General features: G+C 56.6%; 6 protein-coding genes and 1 non-coding gene across 7 annotated transcripts; 4 read left to right on the top strand and 3 right to left on the bottom strand.

Moving 5' to 3' along the window:
* The first annotated feature begins 963 nt into the window (after positions 1-963).
* BDZ83DRAFT_909 (uncharacterized protein) lies at positions 964-2515 on the top strand. Its single transcript, XM_060515998.1, has one exon. It carries the CDS (start codon positions 1099-1101, stop codon positions 2362-2364), a length of 1266 nt encoding a protein of 421 aa, XP_060371750.1. The 5' UTR covers positions 964-1098; the 3' UTR covers positions 2365-2515.
* On the bottom strand, positions 2512-3411 carry BDZ83DRAFT_746126 (enoyl-CoA hydratase/isomerase; the record flags this gene model as incomplete). The annotated part of the gene is made up of 1 exon (XM_060513210.1): positions 2512-3411. The coding sequence occupies one exon, from the start codon at positions 3409-3411 to the stop codon at positions 2512-2514; it is 900 nt and encodes a 299-aa protein (XP_060371749.1).
* Positions 3412-4100: 689 nt separating this feature from the next.
* Positions 4101-6459, top strand: BDZ83DRAFT_564291 (uncharacterized protein; the record flags this gene model as incomplete). The annotated part of the gene is made up of 3 exons (XM_060503625.1): positions 4101-4216; positions 4404-6039; positions 6133-6459. 3 exons carry the CDS (start codon positions 4101-4103, stop codon positions 6457-6459), a joined length of 2079 nt encoding a protein of 692 aa, XP_060371748.1.
* Positions 6460-7344: 885 nt separating this feature from the next.
* Positions 7345-9473, top strand: BDZ83DRAFT_564285 (glycolate oxidase; the record flags this gene model as incomplete). Its single annotated transcript, XM_060503624.1, has 5 exons — positions 7345-7636; positions 7717-8988; positions 9071-9165; positions 9231-9311; positions 9381-9473. 5 exons carry the CDS (start codon positions 7345-7347, stop codon positions 9471-9473), a joined length of 1833 nt encoding a protein of 610 aa, XP_060371747.1.
* Positions 9474-9887: 414 nt separating this feature from the next.
* On the bottom strand, positions 9888-9986 carry BDZ83DRAFT_t1. The gene has a single exon. It is a non-coding gene; the product is annotated as a tRNA-Leu (tRNA).
* Positions 9987-10580: 594 nt separating this feature from the next.
* BDZ83DRAFT_658671 (isoleucyl-tRNA synthetase) lies at positions 10581-13749 on the bottom strand. The gene is made up of 3 exons (XM_060511047.1): positions 13595-13749; positions 13310-13509; positions 10581-13253 (listed from the first exon to the last, which is right to left on the bottom strand). Exons 1-3 carry the CDS (start codon positions 13642-13644, stop codon positions 10648-10650), a joined length of 2856 nt encoding a protein of 951 aa, XP_060371746.1. The 5' UTR covers positions 13645-13749; the 3' UTR covers positions 10581-10647.
* Positions 13750-14314: 565 nt separating this feature from the next.
* BDZ83DRAFT_564019 (uncharacterized protein) lies at positions 14315-15355 on the top strand (the record flags this gene model as incomplete). The annotated part of the gene is made up of 2 exons (XM_060503597.1): positions 14315-14555; positions 14691-15355. The coding sequence occupies 2 exons, from the start codon at positions 14315-14317 to the stop codon at positions 15353-15355; spliced, it is 906 nt and encodes a 301-aa protein (XP_060371745.1).
* Between the last annotated feature and the right edge of the window lie 3622 nt (positions 15356-18977).

Below are 18977 nucleotides of genomic sequence, written 5' to 3'. Positions count from 1 at the left end.
CTTTGATTTACTTAGATGTAGAAACCAATGAAACCACGCGGAGGAAAACCGCAGCGTCTCGACACCTTGTCGGGCCATCCATTGGTGACATGGTTCGGTGACATTGAGGGGATGGAAGTTTCGGCCCACTGGGTAAGCTTAAAAAGCTAGCTGCGCCTGTTGCCCCCACACCAGTTCCGCCTGATTGCGCCGGATGATGATTAGGGTACCTATACCATCTACTCCGTAGCAGTAGGTCGGCGGCCTCCTTGACGCCGCCGCCGAGGCTGGTATTCCATTCCTTGTTTTGTCAGTACGTGTTGGTCTGGGTAAAGAGAGTAAAAAAGCCGTTGGTCGCACAAGAGACTTCTTTTTGTTGCTATTGTCCACTTGGTAAGGGTGGCGCATTGGCGCATGTAGCTTTGTAAATGGCAAGGTAAAGAGAAGACAAAGTGCAAGCACCTCGGGGCGTCGAATGATACCATAAACTTACCTAAGGTCAGGTACCTAGAAAGGTACAGAAACACTTCAAACGCAGGGAGCTCATTGGGGCGTCGTTAATAGTGTACTTGTTGCTGCGGGGGAAGATGTAGCTGCCAGCGCCCTGCAGCTATCGCCAGAGAAAAATGGATCCCAGCTGCCTATTGCGGACAGCTCCCAAAGTTCCACCCATCATGGTACTCCGTCCTCTCATCATCACTGCCCTGGTGAGCCAGTCAGCCTAGAATCCCGTCATCTGCTACCGCCCGAAGGAAACACAGCCACCTTTATTCTTCTTCATATCAACGCCTCATCCGCCCCCCGTCGTGCATCACCGCTGCATTTCACCTACATCACCCGCGACGCTAGACATCTTTCCCATACCTGCAACATCTTGCACATTTGCCAATCACTCCAATTACACGGGTCCCATTGTTTCAGATTTCCCACTGCTCTGCTCAAACTCAAGCTCAATTCCGACGTCAAGGCGCCCACACTCCCTGATCTGCCGCAACATCTATTATCCCTCCGACTCACTCCCACTGTTCCGCAAACACAACGGACCACGAAAGATCAGACACCAGACGAACTGCATAAAAAGCTCCAAAACCTTCTTCCCAACCCCCCTTTTTCCTGAAGATGTGTTTCGGCAGCAAGGCCGACAAGGATGACACTCCTGCCCCGCGTCCCGCGCAACGTCCTCCTTCACTACAGCAGCAAGATACCAAGATGACGAGCAGCAATCAGCAGCAGCAGCCCCAATACGCGCCGCCGGCTGGTCCGCCTCCGGGACAGCATTCGGCCCAACAGCAGTATGCTCCTCCTCCCGGCCCGCCTCCGAGTCAGTCGTACGCCGCCCCGAATGGTCCGCCGCCAGGCCGTGCTGATGAATTTGCGCCTCCTTCGGGTCCTCCTCCATCTCATGGAGGGTATGCGCCGCCATCTGGACCTCCTCCCTCACATCAGCAGAGTGGGTATGCGCCGCCTCCGGGACCTCCGCCCGCACGCAATGACTATACTGCTCCTCCCCAGGGACCTCCGCCGTCCCACAAAGATTACACGGCTCCTCCCCCTGGTCCCCCGCCATCGGACTCGAAAAAACACGACTGGGAGACGGCGGTTCCCGACACCACCCTCTTCCCACCGCCTCCGGCCTTCTTCAGCGGGTTTGATCGTTCCCCTGCGAACAACTCTACGGAACAGGAGTCTGAAGCTGGTGAAGCTTGGGTGGCGCAGTACCCTCTCGTCAAGCCCATCGACCTTGACGCCAGTGCTTTGGAAGCTTTGCGCACGCACAGGATATGGCTTCTACAGCCTCAAGGATTCCGCGGCACGATGGCCCAGCCCGTCTCGGGTAAGTGGGAGGTCACGACGCAAAGGAACGCACCTGACAGCACCATCATCGGCTACCCGCCTCTATACTCGGTCAAGCACAATTCGCCTCTCGCCACCGGCAAACCCTTCAAGGTCTATTATGAAGTTAAGATCCGTGGATCAGCAAGTGAGGTAGACCTTGCCCTTGGCTTCACCGCGCTACCGTACCCCAACTTCCGTCTCCCTGGATGGCATCGCGGTAGTCTTGGTGTTCACGGCGACGACGGGCACAAGTACATCAATGACAGATGGGGCGGCAAGTCTTTCACAACACCCTTCCAACCCGGCGAGACGCTGGGTATCGGCATGTCCTTTACGGCTCAGGGCGGCAGGATGAGCGTTGAGATCTTCTTCACGCGAGACGGCAGACTGGCAGGGAGCTGGAACCTGCATGAGGAGGGTGACTCTGAGCAGGATTTGCCGGTTAACGGTTTGGAGGGATACCATGATCTGAGTTGTGCCATTGGCACATTCTCCAAAAACGAGTACGATATCATCTTTGATCCGAAGTTGTGGAAGTACAGGTCTTGATAGCGGGCGGGCTTGGTTTGCGGTTGAATAGGGGGTTTCGGTAAAGATGGACTGGGTTAGCGGTCACATGCTGCAATCAGGACCGTCCATTCAGTACTTTTCATGACATGATTCCAATTTTTTTTTTACAAATGTATATAGCGAACTTCAAATCTTTGCTTTGATATCAACCTCTTTCCACCACGGGTACGCCGTCGGCGCATCCTTCTCCATAGTCGCCTCGAACCGCGGCGCTCTCTTTTGCATAAAACTCTCCATCCCCTCCTTACTATCCTTCCCGCTAAACAGGTCAAAGAATATTTTACTCTCCAGCAGGTGCGCCTCTTCCGGGCTCGCCGGCGACCTCAGAATCATATCCCGCATCACCCTCACGGCCACGGTACTCACATTCGCAGCGACGTCCTCGGCGATCGCCAGCGCGCGCGGCAAGACCTCGTCCGGCGCGACGACCTCGCTGAATAAGTTGCGCAGGAGCGGGCTCGTGGCGGGGTAGACCCCTCCCGTGGTACAGAGATGCAGCGCTGGGCCGGCGCCGATGAGGCGCGGGAGGTAAAACGACGAGCAGGCCTCCATGTTGAACCCGCGCCGACCGAAAACGAAGCCGATTTTCGCGTCGCGGGAGACGATGCGGATGGAGGCGGGGAGGGCCATTGTGATGCCCACGCCGACGGCGGAGCCGTTTATTGCGGCGATGATGGGTTTCGAGCAGTTGTGCATTGCGAGGGCGACGAGGCCTCCCGTGTCGCGGTGGGCGTCGCGGTGGGAGGGGAGGCGGACGCGGTTGTGGAGGTCCATTCCTGCGCAGAAGGTTTTGTTGGAGGGGTCTGAGCCGGTGAGGACGATGGCTTTTACGCGGGGGTCGGTGGAGAGGAGGGTGTAGGCTTTTGCTAGGGAGGATGCCATTTCGTCTGTGAAGGCGTTGCGGGCGGAGGGGCGGTTGAGGGTGAGGATTATCACGGGGGTTGGGGTCGGGGAGGAGGCGGGGTGGTGAGAGAGGGTTATTTGGGGGAGGGAGAGGGTGTTGTAGGATGATGGGAGGGTGGACATTGTGATTGATGACTTCTTGGAGGTTTTGGAGTTTTGGTTGATGTGTGTTGGATGTTTGTGGTGATGAGGTTTGTGGTGATGGGATATGTGGTTTTTGATGGAGGTTGAGTTATTCAGAATGACAAGATTGTCGAGGATGGAGGTGGGGGACAATATAGATGCAAGTGAACTTGACGTGGACGTGCTTTGCCGCCGTCTTTGGGTCTGAGGTCGAAGGTTGGAGATGGAGGGGAACAGCGCTTACAACCGGTACCGAGGTCCGGAATGGTAGAGTGATCAACGTCCATGCGGAGCGGCCCGGCGTGTATCAGGGACTGTCTTGGTTGTTAATTGCTGTCAGAAACTTGGAGAGTCTGATATATGAATTAGATCAAGCTAATTATTCACTATGAAGCTGATGAACCGGATCATGACCAAGTTCCCGAGAGATGCGGTCCTGAGGTCGAGCGAAGGCGCAGCTTCTCACCGAGGCTCACCGAGTATAGGTACTTCAACGACGAGGTGGAATGATAAGAACGCGATAAGAGAGCGATGCCTAGGATAAGGTAATCAGACAGTCTTCGCCACCGTGCATCATGATCTTGGCACAGTACAGCTGACTCAACCGACCACTTGCGCATTGTCGACGCTCTCCCGTTTCAACCAAAGACGCATTGTAAGGCATTGTTTGCAGAGAACTCTAGAAAGGCATGGTCTATGATTGGGATGCCCACGAGAAGCTATGTTTTCAGCTCTACATCAATGAGAAGAGGTCCCTCGAGGACATCATGGTGTACCTCAAAATGCACCATGACTTTGCGCCCTGGTCAGTCTTGAGTCTCTCCTTATCCCCCAGTGTATTCGTGGTTCCTCTCGCCTGCCGGACTTTCCGATCCACACCCGGCAAACTTACACCGTCCCACAACGGAACCGGGGCCGGGGCTGGCGTCGAATCCGGGAGTAAAGCAAAGCTGTGGGACTACGCAAGTTGCTTGCTCACACACACGTTACAGCAAACGAGCCTTCCAGACTCAGTTCCGCAAGTGGGATTTCCCGTCCAAGCAGAACCCGGCGCACAAGAACGGCCGGCTGGTCGCGCGCGTCAAGGAGCTGTGGGAGCGGAACCTGTCGCAGGGGGAGATGCTGGCCGTGCTGAGGGAGGATGGGTTCGATATCAAGAAGCGCGAGCTGATTCGCGTGAGGACGAAGAATCGGTGGCTTTTGAAGGCTGCGAATGGGGAGCGGTCTAAGGAGGGCAATGGGGAAGAGGAGGAGGTGACGGGGTCTGGTCGGCGGGAAGCGCCTGTGGTTACTATCGACGACGGCTTTGGGAGCCGGGGTGGTGCGGGCGTCGTGACGCCTGGTACTTTTACGGGTCGGGAGATGCTCGGGTCGCCACTTACCGGCGAGGGCGAGGGCGAGGACGAGGACGAGGACGAGGACGTCGGCGCGGTAAGAGACAAGGAGAGCATCAGTAACAGCAATGGCAACAACAGGAGGAAGAGGCGGCGGCTGCGAGCCTGGGAGGCTGCATCGTCCCATGATGTACAACACCCCATCGCCCCGCGCTTCCCTTCGGAGACCACGCTCGACGACGCAAAAGCCATCCTCGGGCTGGCGGCGGACGTATACCGTCAGATGCGGGTCACATTTGCGCGGCTCTGCGAGGAGGCAGGCATCGTCAAGAAGACGATTGCCGGGCCGGAGAGGTGGGAGGCCGTTAAAGCCCGGCTTGTGAGGGAGACGCCGCGGCTGAGGGCGGCGATGTGGGACGACGACGAGTCTGCCGATGTAAGCGGCAACAGCAGCCACAACCACGAGGCAAAAAAGCTGGCGCTAGACGTTATATGTACGGACATCACGAAGCGGGCGCGGACGCTGGAGAAGCGGCTCACGCTCGCCGATGCGAAGAATATCTTGGGTGTCAACCCGGAGGAGGCGAGGGATCTCCGCGCTGCGTTTGAGAGGATATTGAAGCGGGAGGGGCTCAGTTGCAAGTCTGAGGCTGGGCCGGCGCAGTGGAAGGAGCTGAAGGCGCAGTGGGAGGCTGGATCGGAGCTGGTACGCCGGATTCTCGCTGCGGCGGGGGAAGAAGGAGACGGTGGTGCTTCTTCAGTGCATGCTCACGCTCAGGCTGAAAAGGTGCGGGCTTTGGATGTTATTGCGAAGGATGTGATGAAGAGGTTGAGGGATGATGTCTCGAGGCGAGAGCAGCCACGGAAACGAGGAGTCACGAAACAGGCGCAGCTAGCTCGCGACAACGCAAGACAGCAAGGGGATGTCCAGGCGAACGACGTCCAGGTCCAGTCCGCACAGCCAGAACTGGTTGATGCTTTAGAAGACCAGGATGACTTGAGCGGCGGCCAGTACGTTGATGCCAGCCAGGTATCCGTACCGCCGTCCATGGGACTCGTTCCCGGCTCGGGGGCAAGCCAGCAGCCGCAGATGCTCATGCCCACCGTGTCGATGCAAGTCCAGGCCGCCGCGGCCGCCGACCCGATGGGCCACTCCGCGGCGCGGATCCTCTCGTCGGCGCTTCTGGGGCAGGCGGACATGGGACTAGAGTCTCACCACATGGGCTCGTCTCTCTTGTTAGCGGCCGACGCGCAGGCGGCGTTCGTAGACCAGCAATACGCGCAGCAGTATGCCGTAGCTGCCGCCGCCGCAGCACAGCAGCAGCAGCAACAGCAACCACAACAACCCGTCTTCCACGCGCCGCCGTCACCTCTACCACAGCACCAGCACCCGCAGCCGCCGTCTACCATGAGCATAGCCGTCTACCTACGCCTCCACCCTTCCTCCACGTTTGTGGCTACCACGACCATCTGGATCGCGACCCTGAGCTCGCATTCCGTGCAGGAGCTGCGGCACGCGGCGGCGAGTAAGTTCCCGGGGGCGATTTGTCTACGGCTGGAAGGAGTGTTGAAGGACGGCAAGGGCGGGGAGATGCCGTTGGCGATTGAGCAGGACGGGGAGCTTGCTGCGTATTTGGCGCATTTGAGGAGTGCTGCTGGGGGGCTTGGGACGCCGACGTTTAATGTGCAGCTTATTCCTGGATGGAAGACTTAATGTAAGGTATGTATGGGAGACTATGTGAGGTATCTAGAGTAACGTAAGTAGGGAGGTTTCCCCCTTGGGTGCATGTTTGGGTATAGCGAGGTGTAAGGAACTGTATGATTGGACGTATTGTACATTATTTCTGGAAATCTACCTTAGTTGGTGAGATATGTCATTCACCGTGGAGGGTTTCATGCTGATGCCGGATACGGCAAAGTAGAATCGACGCCGAGAGAGTCGACGGCAAGTGTATCGGAAGTCTCGGGCGAATCCCAAGCCATAAACAGTCAGCCATTGCATGTTGTTCATGTGTCGTGCACCCAAGTGACCTAATGCATGGGTGTCTCCGACTTCGCCAGCACGCCATCGATCCCATTAGCCAGAGTGATCCTCGGCCTTGGATAAGCGGACGGAAGGGGGGAGCCACACGGTGAAGAAGTGGAGTTCCACACCGGCGCGGGCATACCACGGTACTACGGCAGTCCCACCGCACAAACCTTCCCCGCTTCCGGACCGGCCAATCCTTATCCCCGATAGGCTCGCAGGGTGCACTTTCTGCTCCAGTGCTGCTGAGGTGCTCCAGTTCCATTGCTGCAGGCGGCTTGCATGGATTCCATTTCGCCATCCGAGCTCCAGAAGTGCTCAGACGGATGCAGCTCCACCCAGCTACAAATAATCTTTACCTGCACCTCTATTCGCAGTCGTTCGCCCGCGTACGCACACTCCTCCAACGAAACCACCCACCCCCTCCTCTCGACTTCTCCCAGAGCTCCGAACCCGGATGGCTCGAAGCTTGCTTCTTCAACTTCTGATCAATTGAAGATTGTGCAGCAATTCGCACCGCTTCCTCGACATCCCTAGTCCATCAATACCACCACCGAGTCGAACATAGGCGCAATGGCGCATATCAGAGCTCGAGCTCCCCAAGCAGCTCTGCAAGGTCTCAGGGCCGCAAGCCCGGCCCCGCGCCGGCGATGCGTCGCTCTCGCTAGTGGTGCTACCGCGCGGCACATGTCCAATGAGCGCGGCACGCCGAACAACACCGAGGAGAAGCAGAAGGGCCGGACGTTCCAGGGCCAAGTCGTCGGCAGCATCACCCAGCGTCTGGCGCGCGAGAAGGCGGAGCGGGAGAGATTCGCTGCCGAGCGGGAGAAGACGGGGAATAGCAGGAATCTGGCGTACACTTTCGGTAAGTCCTGATGTTCCGAGGCGGCGAGACGTTGCAAGAAGACTTGTCGCAGTAGCTAATGCGCTGTTGCGTGCTGGCAGTGCTACTCACCACAATGGGAGTATCGTACTACCTAGGCACCCTCGTGCCCCCGAGCCCCAGCGAAGAGTCGACCCTGCCGCTAGCCAAGACGATCGCGCCAGTCCACAAGCTCAACAAGGAGAACCTCGAAGCCGCCTGGGCCGACTTTGTCAGCATCGTCGGCAAGGAGCACGTCAGCACCACGAAGGTCGACCTCGAACACCACGCCAACTCAGAGTGGTCCTCGCACTCGGCCAAGCCCGACGAGCGCCCGTTCTGCGTCGTCTTCCCCAGCACCACCGAGGAGGTCTCGGAGATCATGAAGATCTGCCACCAGCGGCGCATCCCCGTCGTCGGCTACAGCGGCGGCACCAGTCTCGAGGGCCACTTCACGCCCACCCGCGGCGGCATCTCGATCGATTTCGGACGCATGAACAAGGTCCTGAAGCTGCACCAGGAGGACCTCGACGTTGTGGTGCAGCCCGCCGTCGGGTGGGAATCGCTCAACGACCAGCTGGCGCAGACGGGCCTCTTCTTCCCGCCGGACCCGGGCCCGGGAGCCATGATTGGCGGCATGATTGGCACCGGATGCAGCGGCACCAACGCCTACCGCTACGGCACCATGCGCGAGTGGGTGCTGAGTCTGACGGTCGTGCTGGCCGATGGCACCATCATAAAGACGCGGCAGCGCCCGCGCAAGAGCTCCGCCGGCTACGACCTCACCAAGCTCTTCATCGGCTCCGAGGGCACCCTGGGCCTCGTGACGGAGGCCACCCTGAAAGTCACGACGAAGCCCGCGTCCACCTCGGTCGCCGTGTCGGCGTTCCCGACGATCCGTGACGCGGCCAACTGCGTCGCCAAGGTCGTCGCCGCCGGCATCCCCGTCGCGGCGGTCGAGATCCTGGACGACCTGCAGATGCAGTGCATCAACAAGGCCGGCATGACGAGCAAGGCGTGGGCCGAGGCGCCGACGCTGTTTTTCAAGTTTGCCGGCACGGAGACGGGCGTCAAGGAGCAGGTGGCGCTGGTGAAGCAGCTCGCGAGCAAGACGGGCAGCAAGACGTTTGATTTCGCCAAGAACGAGGAGGAGCAGCAGGAGCTTTGGAGCGCGAGGAAGGAGGCGCTGTGGAGCACGATGGCGGTTCGGCGCGAGGGGGATCACGTCTGGACTGGCGACGTTGCGGTGCCGACGAGCCGGTTGCCTGACATTATTGAGGAGACCAAGGAGGCCATGGCCAAGAGTGGGCTTTTTGGCACCATTGTTGGGCATGTTGGGGATGGAAACTTCCACAGTGAGTACTTTTTTGGGGCTTAGGCATGGGGGACGCGCATGTTGTTATGAAGGAGAGGGAGAGTGCTAACTTTTGGCGTCAGCCATTCTGCTTTACAACGACCAGGAGCGCAAGAGGGCTGAGCACCTGGTTCACAACATGGTCAAGAGAGCCGTCGAGATGGAGGGCACCGTCACGGTATGTTGTCGTCAGATCTCTGGCTGGTTATTGAAGTTTGCAAGATTCGCTAACATGACTGATAGGGTGAGCACGGCGTCGGACTCGTCAAGAGAGATTACCTCCCCCACGAGCTGGGCGAGTCTACCGTTGATACCATGAGACAGGTGAGTTCCTCCCTTTCTTGATGCTTGTTGTTGCTTGGGAATTACGTGCTGACCCGACGCTCCGAACAGATCAAGAAAGCTCTTGACCCCCTCTGCCTGCTCAACTGCGATAAGATCGTCAGAGTGCAGCCGCCCAAGGCCGGCGAGGTGAGCGAGTGGTAAAGCGGGGGCGAGGTCGAGGCAGGTTTCTGATTCTAGAGCCTGAGCTTCGGTGTAAGATGAATAGCGGGGACAGAGAGGAAGCAGAACCTAGATGGCATTATTAAACACTTGTATATATACATCTCCCTGATGCGTCCGGTTTGAACCAAAGTAGCTTCAGCTGGCGCGCAATTGACAAGCACTTTTTTTTAATAAAAAAAAATGAAATGGGTTTCGTTCGTCCTGAGACTTGTCGTTGGTGGTTTGGCTAAATGATTGTGTTCCATGTTTCGCGGCTGGTGCAAGGCGCATTCACAACAACGTGACGAAAAGAAAGGAAAGTAACTTCAACATTGCAAAAGAAAGTCAAGATCATGATCGCTCAATGCTTTCTGCATGCATTTATGGCTAGAAATTTGTCAAAAAAGCGAAAAATGAAAGGGACGAGACTCGAACTCGCGCGGGTTGCCCCACCAGGAAACAGATGTTAAGCTGACCTTAACCTGGCGCCATAACCAACTCGGCCACCCTTCCGTGATTACTGATGACAAGGAAGGCAGAAAGCGCTTCCATATAGGTCAGAACCAAAATTTTCTGGGTCACTTCGTCTTCATCCGGGTCTAGACATCAATGTCGACTTTTCGCTAATTCATCCTCATCGCTCTACGCTGCAGCCTAAAAGCAAAAATTTACCTTTTACAGATTAGGGCCGGGTTGGTGAGGCGCTCCTTTTGGGAAGGAGAATAGTTGCGTTCGAACCGTGTAGTTGCTACGTTTGATTGGTGTTTTCTGCGGGCTAGGGGCCGGTATGTGTATACGCACATCACTCGAAAAGGTTTTGATTTTGGAAAAGGATAATAATAGGTGGAATATCAAAACGTAAACTCTCAGGTTATACAGCGGACGGAACTAGGGTGACAAGCGACGAAGCTTGGATGAAGCCTGATTTCAGGAGTGATGTAAAATCTTTACCAACCTAAGAAAGAGGTGAAATTGGGCATTTTTTACTTAATCACTCGGCCATCGCATCGAGACCGTCATTACTTGTTCAGTCGCGTGGTTGACCAATATTCACGGAAGACGGAAGCTACAAGACATCAGAGTGCCGACCTCGAAAGTGAGATTTCCTGCTGAGGGAACATCGTTTCTTGTAATTGAGGGGCTATCTGTTGTTACATTTACACGTTCTACTTTTCTATTCCTGCAAACTCGCCACGACATCATCGCAGCGCCCGCACAACGTCTCCTCCTTGGGCGCGATATACCGCCAGCAACGCGGGCACTTGTGCTCGTTCGGCGGCAGCACCGAGACCGTTCCCTTGGCGCCATTGACCTCGAATACCTCGTCGTACCGCCACTCGGGCTGATTGGGGATCTCCTTGTTGGTCTCTACCGAGGACACGACGAACATTGCCTCCAGCTCCTCTCCGTACTTGGCCAGCACGCCAACGACTGCTTGATCCTCGGTCGTGACAACCACAGAAGACTGCAGCGACGACCCGAGGACCTTGGCCGCGCGGCCCTTTTCGAGGGCGGCCTTGACGGCGCCCTGGACGGACATCAGAACGGGAAGGTCCTTGCGGAGGGAAGCCTCCCCGATGGCCGAGGGCGCTCTGCTGTGGACGGGCGCGTCGTAGGGGGTGTGCAAGGGATGAAGGATGCTGCTGTCGGCCTTGATGTACTCGGGCCGGTGATCCCACGCCTCCTCGACCAGGAGCGGCGTCATGGGCGACAGCATGCGGAGGAAGCCGAGGAAGATGGGCTCCAGCACGCCGCCGCCGTCGCCGCAGTAGAGGCGGTCCTTCATCGCCTCGAGGTAGAAGGCGGACAGGTCATTAGCCACCCAGCGGTTGAGGGCGCTGAAGGCCTTGTAGAACTCGTGTGCGGCGAACGCCTTTTCGACTTCCGCCATGACGTCGCGTAGCTGGATGAGAGCGATGTGGTCCAGCGTCGTCGTGGGCGCGGTTCGGGCCGACTCGTGCATCGAACCCGTCAGCATCTTGATGATTGTGCGGTACTTGACCAGCACGGTGTGGACAGACTTGAGGACCGCCTGGCCGATGGCTACGTCTTTGGTGTACTCTGAGCTGGCGGCCCAGAGACGGAGGGCGTCTGGGCCCAGGGCCTCGTAGGTTGGGGCGGCGCCGGCTACCTTGGCCTTGCCTCTGACCTTAATCGGCGGCAGCAGGGTGCCGTCCATGATCTGGCCGGGTAAAATGGTGTTTCCGATCGACTTTGACATCTTCTTGCCAGTGTGATCTAGCGTGAAGCCGTGGGTGATGAGGGTCTTGAAGGGGGACTTCGGTTGTGTATGGGATGCTCCATCATTCTCGGCCCTTTGCGCGGCGACGTACGAAAGCAAGCTTGACTGAAACCAGCCGCGGTGCTGGTCAGATCCTTCGAGGTAGACGTCGGCTTGACCCTTGCTCTCTGTCCAACTGCTTCCGCTGTCGAACCAGACATCCATTGTGTCGGTACCACGTCTGTAGCTTCCTTCCAAAGACGGCGCAACCCAAGCGGGTTCATCGGCGGCATCAGAGAACCAGGCGTCAATACCACGCTTCTGGATGACCGAGATGATGTGGTCGACTGATTCCTCCGTCACTACGGCGTCTCCATTGGCATCATACAAAGCGGGGATGGGAACGCCCCAGGCACGCTGGCGAGAAATGCACCACTCACTACGACCAACAACGAAGCTTTCAAGGCGGTTGCGGCCGGTTGATGGTACAAACTTGACTTCCTTCAGGGCGTTGAGAGCGTCATCCTTGATGTTACCGACATCAGCGAACCATTGAGCCGTCGACCGCATGACCACGGGCTGTTTCGTCCTCCAGTCGTAGGGATATTTGTGCTTGTACTTTGCTGCCTGAAGAACATCGTCTTCAAGCAGGGCGAGAACGGCCTTGCTACCGCCCTTGAGGATCGAGGAGGCTTCAGTCAGCTTTTCTGGATCGTCTGGGAAAGCTTCACGGGTGAAGTTTCCTTCGTCATCAATAGGTGCGAAGGCATCGATGCCCAGTTGCGCGCAAGCCTCGTAGTCCTCGAAACCGTGACCAGGAGCAATGTGAACAAGTCCAGTTCCAGAATCTGCTGATACAAAGTCTGCATGGATGATTGGTTGCAGTGCAGAGTTGGCCCCTTGCAGCCTGTTCTTATACTGCAAGCCACGCAATTCGGAGCCCTTGATAGATGCCACGATGACCTGAGGCTCCTGTTCGGGGAAGAGAGCCTTGACGGCCTCAAGACGGCTGACTGCAGTGAGGTATGCGCTTCCATTAACGGCGATTATGGCATAGTCCAATTCTTCGTGAATGGCGATGGCTTTGTTCGCCGGGAGGGTCCAGGGGGTTGTCGTCCAGATAATGGCGTAGAGCTGGCCAGTAAAGCCGTCCAAGGAGGGGCCGCCATTGATTGGGTACTGAACGTAAGCTGCCGTCGAAACATGGTTCTCGTTGTACTCCAGCTCGGCCTCTGCCAGCGCGGTTCTCGACGAGGGCGACCAGTATACGGGCTTGCTTTTGCGGTAGATGAGGCCTCGCCGTACCATCTGCTTGAACAAGCGCAACTGCCTGACCTCGAAGTCGGGGTCCATTGTCGTCCATCGCGCATCCCAGTCGGCCATGACGCCGTACGAGCGGAAGCCCTCCATCTGCTCCAGGACGGTGGTAGAGGCCAACTGTCTCGCAGCCTTGCGGATCTCTACCGGGGTCATGCCCTTGCCGCCTGACGTGCCAACGGCCTTCATTTCGATAGGGAGGCCATGGCAATCCCAGCCCGGCCTGTAGCGTATGCGATATCCTACAAGACTGGCATTAGGCGACGGCATAGAAAGCGCATCCGGGGTATTATCGGACCTTGCTGGACCTTGACTCTGTTGATCATATCCTTGAGGATCTTGTTCAAGGCGTGACCGGCGTGAAGGCCACCATTTGCGTATGGGGGGCCATCGTGCAGAATGAACTCAGGTCTGGAGTCATTAGATGACTGCCACTTGTAGAAGTCGTCGGCGGATCGGCGGAGGTACTCGGGACGGAACTGCGAGAGCGGGCGCGGTCTAAGACGGTCCGGGCCACGGGTCAGCTGAGGACGGAGCCGATGGGGAGCGGTGGTAGCTGCACCAGAAGACCGGGAAAGCTTACGGGAATGTGGATTTAGGTAGCCTCAGTGTCGATGCCCATGACTTCGACATGATCGCTTTGTCAGCATCACTACGAAGGAGAGGAACAAAGTGTCGAACTGCGGTGCGGACTTTGAGGTTCGGCCATAGAAGGAGAAGTCGATAGCCGGATCTTCTGGACGCGGTACCGGAGCTGGACGACGCGATTCCGAGAAAATTTAAGTGGACCCTGGTTAATTGCCTGAGGTCACTGGCGGCAGCACACTCCAGTGTCGTGCTGCGTGCGGCGTGCAGTGGCCGCCCGGCGGGAGCAACTGCACGGGCACCGCTACTGCAGGACAGGGAGAATGCTACTGGTGGTACTTGCCGGCGCGGCTTCTCAAGTATACGTTCTTTGCTCACCCGTAAATGCACACGCTTGCAGCTAGGAAAGGTACTTCTGTGCAGGTGGGGGCGCTCTCATCCGACGTCACGACGTGCAGTCAGGGCAACCGTCACTCATCTACAGCTACTTCATCTTCGACATCAACCTCATCATAACCTTTCTTCTTAAAACTCCTGAGACCACCTGCCACCTTGAGTTCCATTCGGTTTCCGCGCACAACTCGACCACGTCGTATTAGGCATACGCCTCTCCAGAGACATACTTCTTCACGTCTCAGCCAGATACCACCTCGAATCCAGGCTTGAGTTCATGCTACGCGAGCCTCACTGCAACTGCGTCTCATAGGAAACAGCAACGATGGCCCCTCTACGCCGATATTTGAGGATCACAAAGTACTCTGTTCTCGAGTGTCGCATCTATCTAGACAATCCCGCATTGGCACAAAGCTGGCTTCTCAACCCTCGGAATCCCATCCTACCCAAGGTCATCGAGAGCGTCCGTCCATTGGTGTTACCAAAGTTACGTGAAGAGAAGGAGAGAGAAAGAGCAAAGAAGAAGAGCTCCAAAAAGAAGACTATCAAGGATGTTGTTGTCCAAGGTTTGTCGTCCTGTTTGGCAGCCTTACTCACTGTCACCACTTCCCTCAACCCAACCCAACCCTCGCCGTCGTAATCAGCCCGGTCCAGACCATTTCTCGAACCGAATAAAGTTGGCTGATCATGACATCTGCCAGACGAGTTTGAGGTCTCCATGTTTTTGACCGAGACAAGTACGCGCCATTCGCTGCTCACTAAGCACAAGCACTTCCGCGACAAAGCGCCCGGGAAGTTGCAGTCAAACTCCAACAAATTGATAAACGAAACGAATGACGTACCTATTGATCTGGACATGGAATCCGAGGCAGCCGCTGGTACGGTGCCTATTCGGCAGGAAAGTGAATCCGAGGATGACACTGCCGGCCTTTCCCGCATCCCCGCTGTCGATGAAACAGGCCGGCCTCGGCGATCAAAAAGACAGCGCGGAGAACCTCGCGATGATCAAGATGCCGACTACGCCACGACCTCGGACAATGATGCTGGCGCCGAGGCTTCGGCGATTGAGATAGACTCCGACGATGATGCTCCCCGGCCGTCCAAGCGTGTCAAGAAGCAAGAGACTGGGTCTGACCTGGAGGAAGACGGCGACGACAAGAAGAAGATGGCAATGGATGTCTCCTATGAAGGTTTCGCGATCTACGGCCGTGTGCTTTGCCTCGTTGTCAAGAAGCGCCAAGGTCTAAGATTAGCATCTTCGACTGCAGCAGGTGGTGCCAAGCAGCCTGCAGGTCAAGCCAGCATGGAGAACTGGATCAGCTCTACCCAGATGCCCAACCCTGGCGCCGAGGAGGACGCGCTATGAAGACCAGCCGCTAGGCAAGAATACCTTGGCCCTGCAAAACCGAGTACGTCAAGGGAGTGACTACACATCGTGGCGGAAGCTCATGCATTTCACCGGCATGAACAACCGATGACACGATGGCAGCTCACTTCGGATCAACTTTTGCAGATTTGACACCTCTGTCACTGTCATTTGTTGGGATGCTTCGTATAGTTTGGCCACCTTCGACCGATAATCGCGCTATTATTCACCCGTTGTTTCGTGTGTCTAGACTAGCCAAGTCTCTCTGCAATAGATGCGCAGCGTTAATGGGACACTCTCACCGCAACTCATCGAGATCTGGGGTACGAAGCAAGAATACGCGGCTGTTTCGAGAAAGCCCCGCTGGATGCCCACTACGAAAGCGAAAATGGTTCAAGAAATATTCACACTACACGTGTGACTGGGATATTGTGCAGGCCAAGCCTTGACGAAAGCTGGGGAAAGGCAAGGTCATCCTGAGCTCCGCCCTCGGACCGGCGGAAAGTCCGCCAAACGGGCCTTGTAGGGATATGTCGGCCTCCCACACCGGACTATAACACGCTTATAAACGCCGTCCTAATCACCGGGACAGTCCCGGATTGCCATAGCTCCAATACGGCATGGTGCCGAAGTGGCGATCCAGATGAGCCATGGGCAACAGTTGCTGAAGGCGTGCACGGTTGACGATGCTTACTTAGGCCAGCGACAAGTGAAACGAGCTCGACGGAAACCAAGATGGTTGGCACGTTGGCATACGCCAGCCCAGCTGGTTGGCTTCGGGCAACAGAGAGCATACGACGTTACGATTCAGTCCCAATGTCACGCCAAGGCCGCGCTAGCTTTGCAAAGTTCCCGACCTGCTGGAATCATGAACTTCTCCTGCCGCTTGCGCAGATTTCGTATTGTGTTTTTTTTTTAACCGCCCCCTCTTCTTGTCTGTCGCGGATTCCTCTTGGCGCCGTATATGCCTCTACAATTCCGACGATCGTAACGATCGTAACGAAATCGGCCACGAGGTCCCCCAAGGCGAAAGGGAACCCTAGTCTAGGCTTCAAGTTTGAGGAGGCTGTATGTAGCGGTGGCCGCGGAAACGAAGCTGAGTTATCGGCCGAGGCAGCCGTATCTAGAGGCGATCAAGGGCACCGTAGCTTCCAAGCGCATGACACATGACAATAAGCGCAGGCGACTGTGACATTCAACTCTCTCCGGGAAAGGCAGACAGGGCAAATTTCCAATCGGGAAACGCTATCAAGGATGCTACTTGCTGTTACTTCCTGGATGAGCAACATTGATGCCAAACTCGTCAAACACGCGATGGGAGGCTGATCTCACATTCGTACCAAAATACACAGCTAGAGAAGATACATCTCGACCAAGTACCGAAAGACATCTGCCTGTGAAGCTTCGATTCCCCACCCTTGATGCTGCTTACGGTCGTGGGATAGGTACTCGGTCGAATTGCTGCTGCACACCATCAACTCAAGAGACCCGGTGGCTAAGAGTCACGATAATGACAGCCTAACCTAGTTAATTCGCCTGATCACAAATCAGCGTCGGCTTACTGACAGGCAGAGTCACGCTAGCTTCCCGTCTAACCCGCCCAGCACGGACTCGTGGTCGGACGATTTGACGAGAGACTCTGACGACATGATTGGAGATGTCGGACGGCGGAGTGGCTGCAGAGCTGTCTCTGATCCTTGCCGCTGTACAGCCGGATCGCTAACTCTTAGCAGAACGGAAGTGGCTTACACGGCAGCTCTCTCATGGACAAACATCATGGATAATGATAAGCCTTGCAGCTTTCAACCTCGCTGCGCTGCACAGCATATGCGGCATCGATAAGAAGAGGGCATCTTTGCTGCTTACCCCGCCTAAGCTGACAGTTTAGAATTGATTGCATCTGGATGGTGTCAGCGAGGCACAGCGAATCCTCACCGTCAAAAATGCAACCCCCCAGCCTTGAGTCCACATGACCACGCGCTGCCATGGGTCGACGGCAGGATGAGGGTGTGGACGATCGTTGGAGTGGTGATGGCACAGCACCCGGTCTATCGGGCCATGGGCGTACCAGAAAACGAAGCCGAGGAAACAGTGAACTTGCGATTTAGCCTCCTCCCAAAGCGTCAACCTGCATCGCCTACTGGCCGATCAACCGTTTCTCCCCCCACCAAGCCGGTTGATGTTCACTACCCGTACGGATAGGGCAGCAGAGAATAGTGTAACTGTACGAACCCAACGTTGACGGCCCTTGTCAAGGGACCGGACGAAACTGTCCAGAGTCCGTAAAGCGTCTGCCCTCTGTACCGTTTAAACGGGACGTGCGGGCATTTTGACGCAAACCGAGTTCTGGGTTTGCGCGTCTCAGAGGCACCCTTGACGCAAGGGTATCATCACCCGGAGTTAGGGAACGGCAACCTTCTCGACGTTTTTCCCTCCTAAATGAAGCGAGAGTCGGTCATACAAACCTCTTTCTCCCCCGGGTTACCTCTTTTCGACATGCTCGGCCGACGGACTTTCTGGGCAGCGGGGGGGTTTGCGGCGGGTCGCGGAGGTGGGTCACCATGACGGCGACTACGGCGGCATCGTATGGGGTAGGGGAAAAGCCAGCTCTGAGCTGAGTCCTTATCACGGAGAATGAACCTAGCGACCTCCGTCCGTTGAAGACCTCTTCTGGTAAGTCCGGCACATTGAACCCCATAACGTTTAAGTGCCCCCGCGATTTTGTCCCTTGCTGCGGGCGGCGATAAATTGAAATAGCTTCAAGGGGCCGTGTGAGATGTCTCGGGAAGCGAGAGACCAAGGCGAATAGTACAGTAATACAACTGAGGCCTTCTCAGAATCCGTCGCCAATTTTCCCCTTGTACCTGCAGTAGCGGTCGTTGATCTGTTTGGGACGGGAAGCTGTTCTATTGGAACTACTACGAAGCAACGACACCAACAGCAAGACCAGCGAAAGCTCAGCTGACCAGTGATGGGCTGTGCCGGGCCAACATCAATCAGGCTTCGACTGTGCGTTCTTGGCTCGCGAACTATCTGTAATTCGCACCCCGTCTCTGCTGAAGCCTGATGAGCAAGAAGCCTGCAGCAGCCAGGCCAGGTGTGACCAACTGAGCTGCCGCCGTCGCACCGCCCATCACACCTGAGCTTGGGGGGTCCGGGCGTACACTTCAGCAGCAGCAGCAGCCAGCGGCTCGCTCGCTCGATGAGATCCCTGTTCGAAGGTGCCCAAGGTGTGGTGTGATCGTCAGGGGTTGGTTGTTGCCCGTCAGCCGGCCCCTTGCTCAACACCACGTGGGAAATACGGTGAAGTGAGCCAACAGAGCGGACGCCTCTGTGCTTCCCGAGCTCTTTGGGGGGCCACTTTGTCATCATTCTTTGGGGGTAGGGGAGGAGAACGGTGGACACTTTTGGGGGCTTGCGTCGCACACCTTGTGTCACTGCGGAGCGAGACGAGAGTTGAGGAAAAGAGCATGTTTCAGATGCCTCTGTATTGCCTACCGTCTCTGGTTTCTCATTGGCTACACAACGAATCGAAGGCTGGAGGCAATGAGCTGCGATCCTCTCTTGACCAGAAGGACGATGCCGAGGCTGCCGAGTGAGAGAGTTTCTGTGGCAGCGTGGC

Source organism: Colletotrichum acutatum (genome assembly GCF_030867785.1).
Source record: "Colletotrichum acutatum strain CBS 112980 chromosome Unknown BDZ83scaffold_1, whole genome shotgun sequence".
Taxonomy (NCBI): Eukaryota; Fungi; Ascomycota; class Sordariomycetes; order Glomerellales; family Glomerellaceae; genus Colletotrichum; species Colletotrichum acutatum.
Note: the sequence above shows the minus strand (reverse complement) of the source record. Positions and strands in the feature narration are given on the sequence as shown.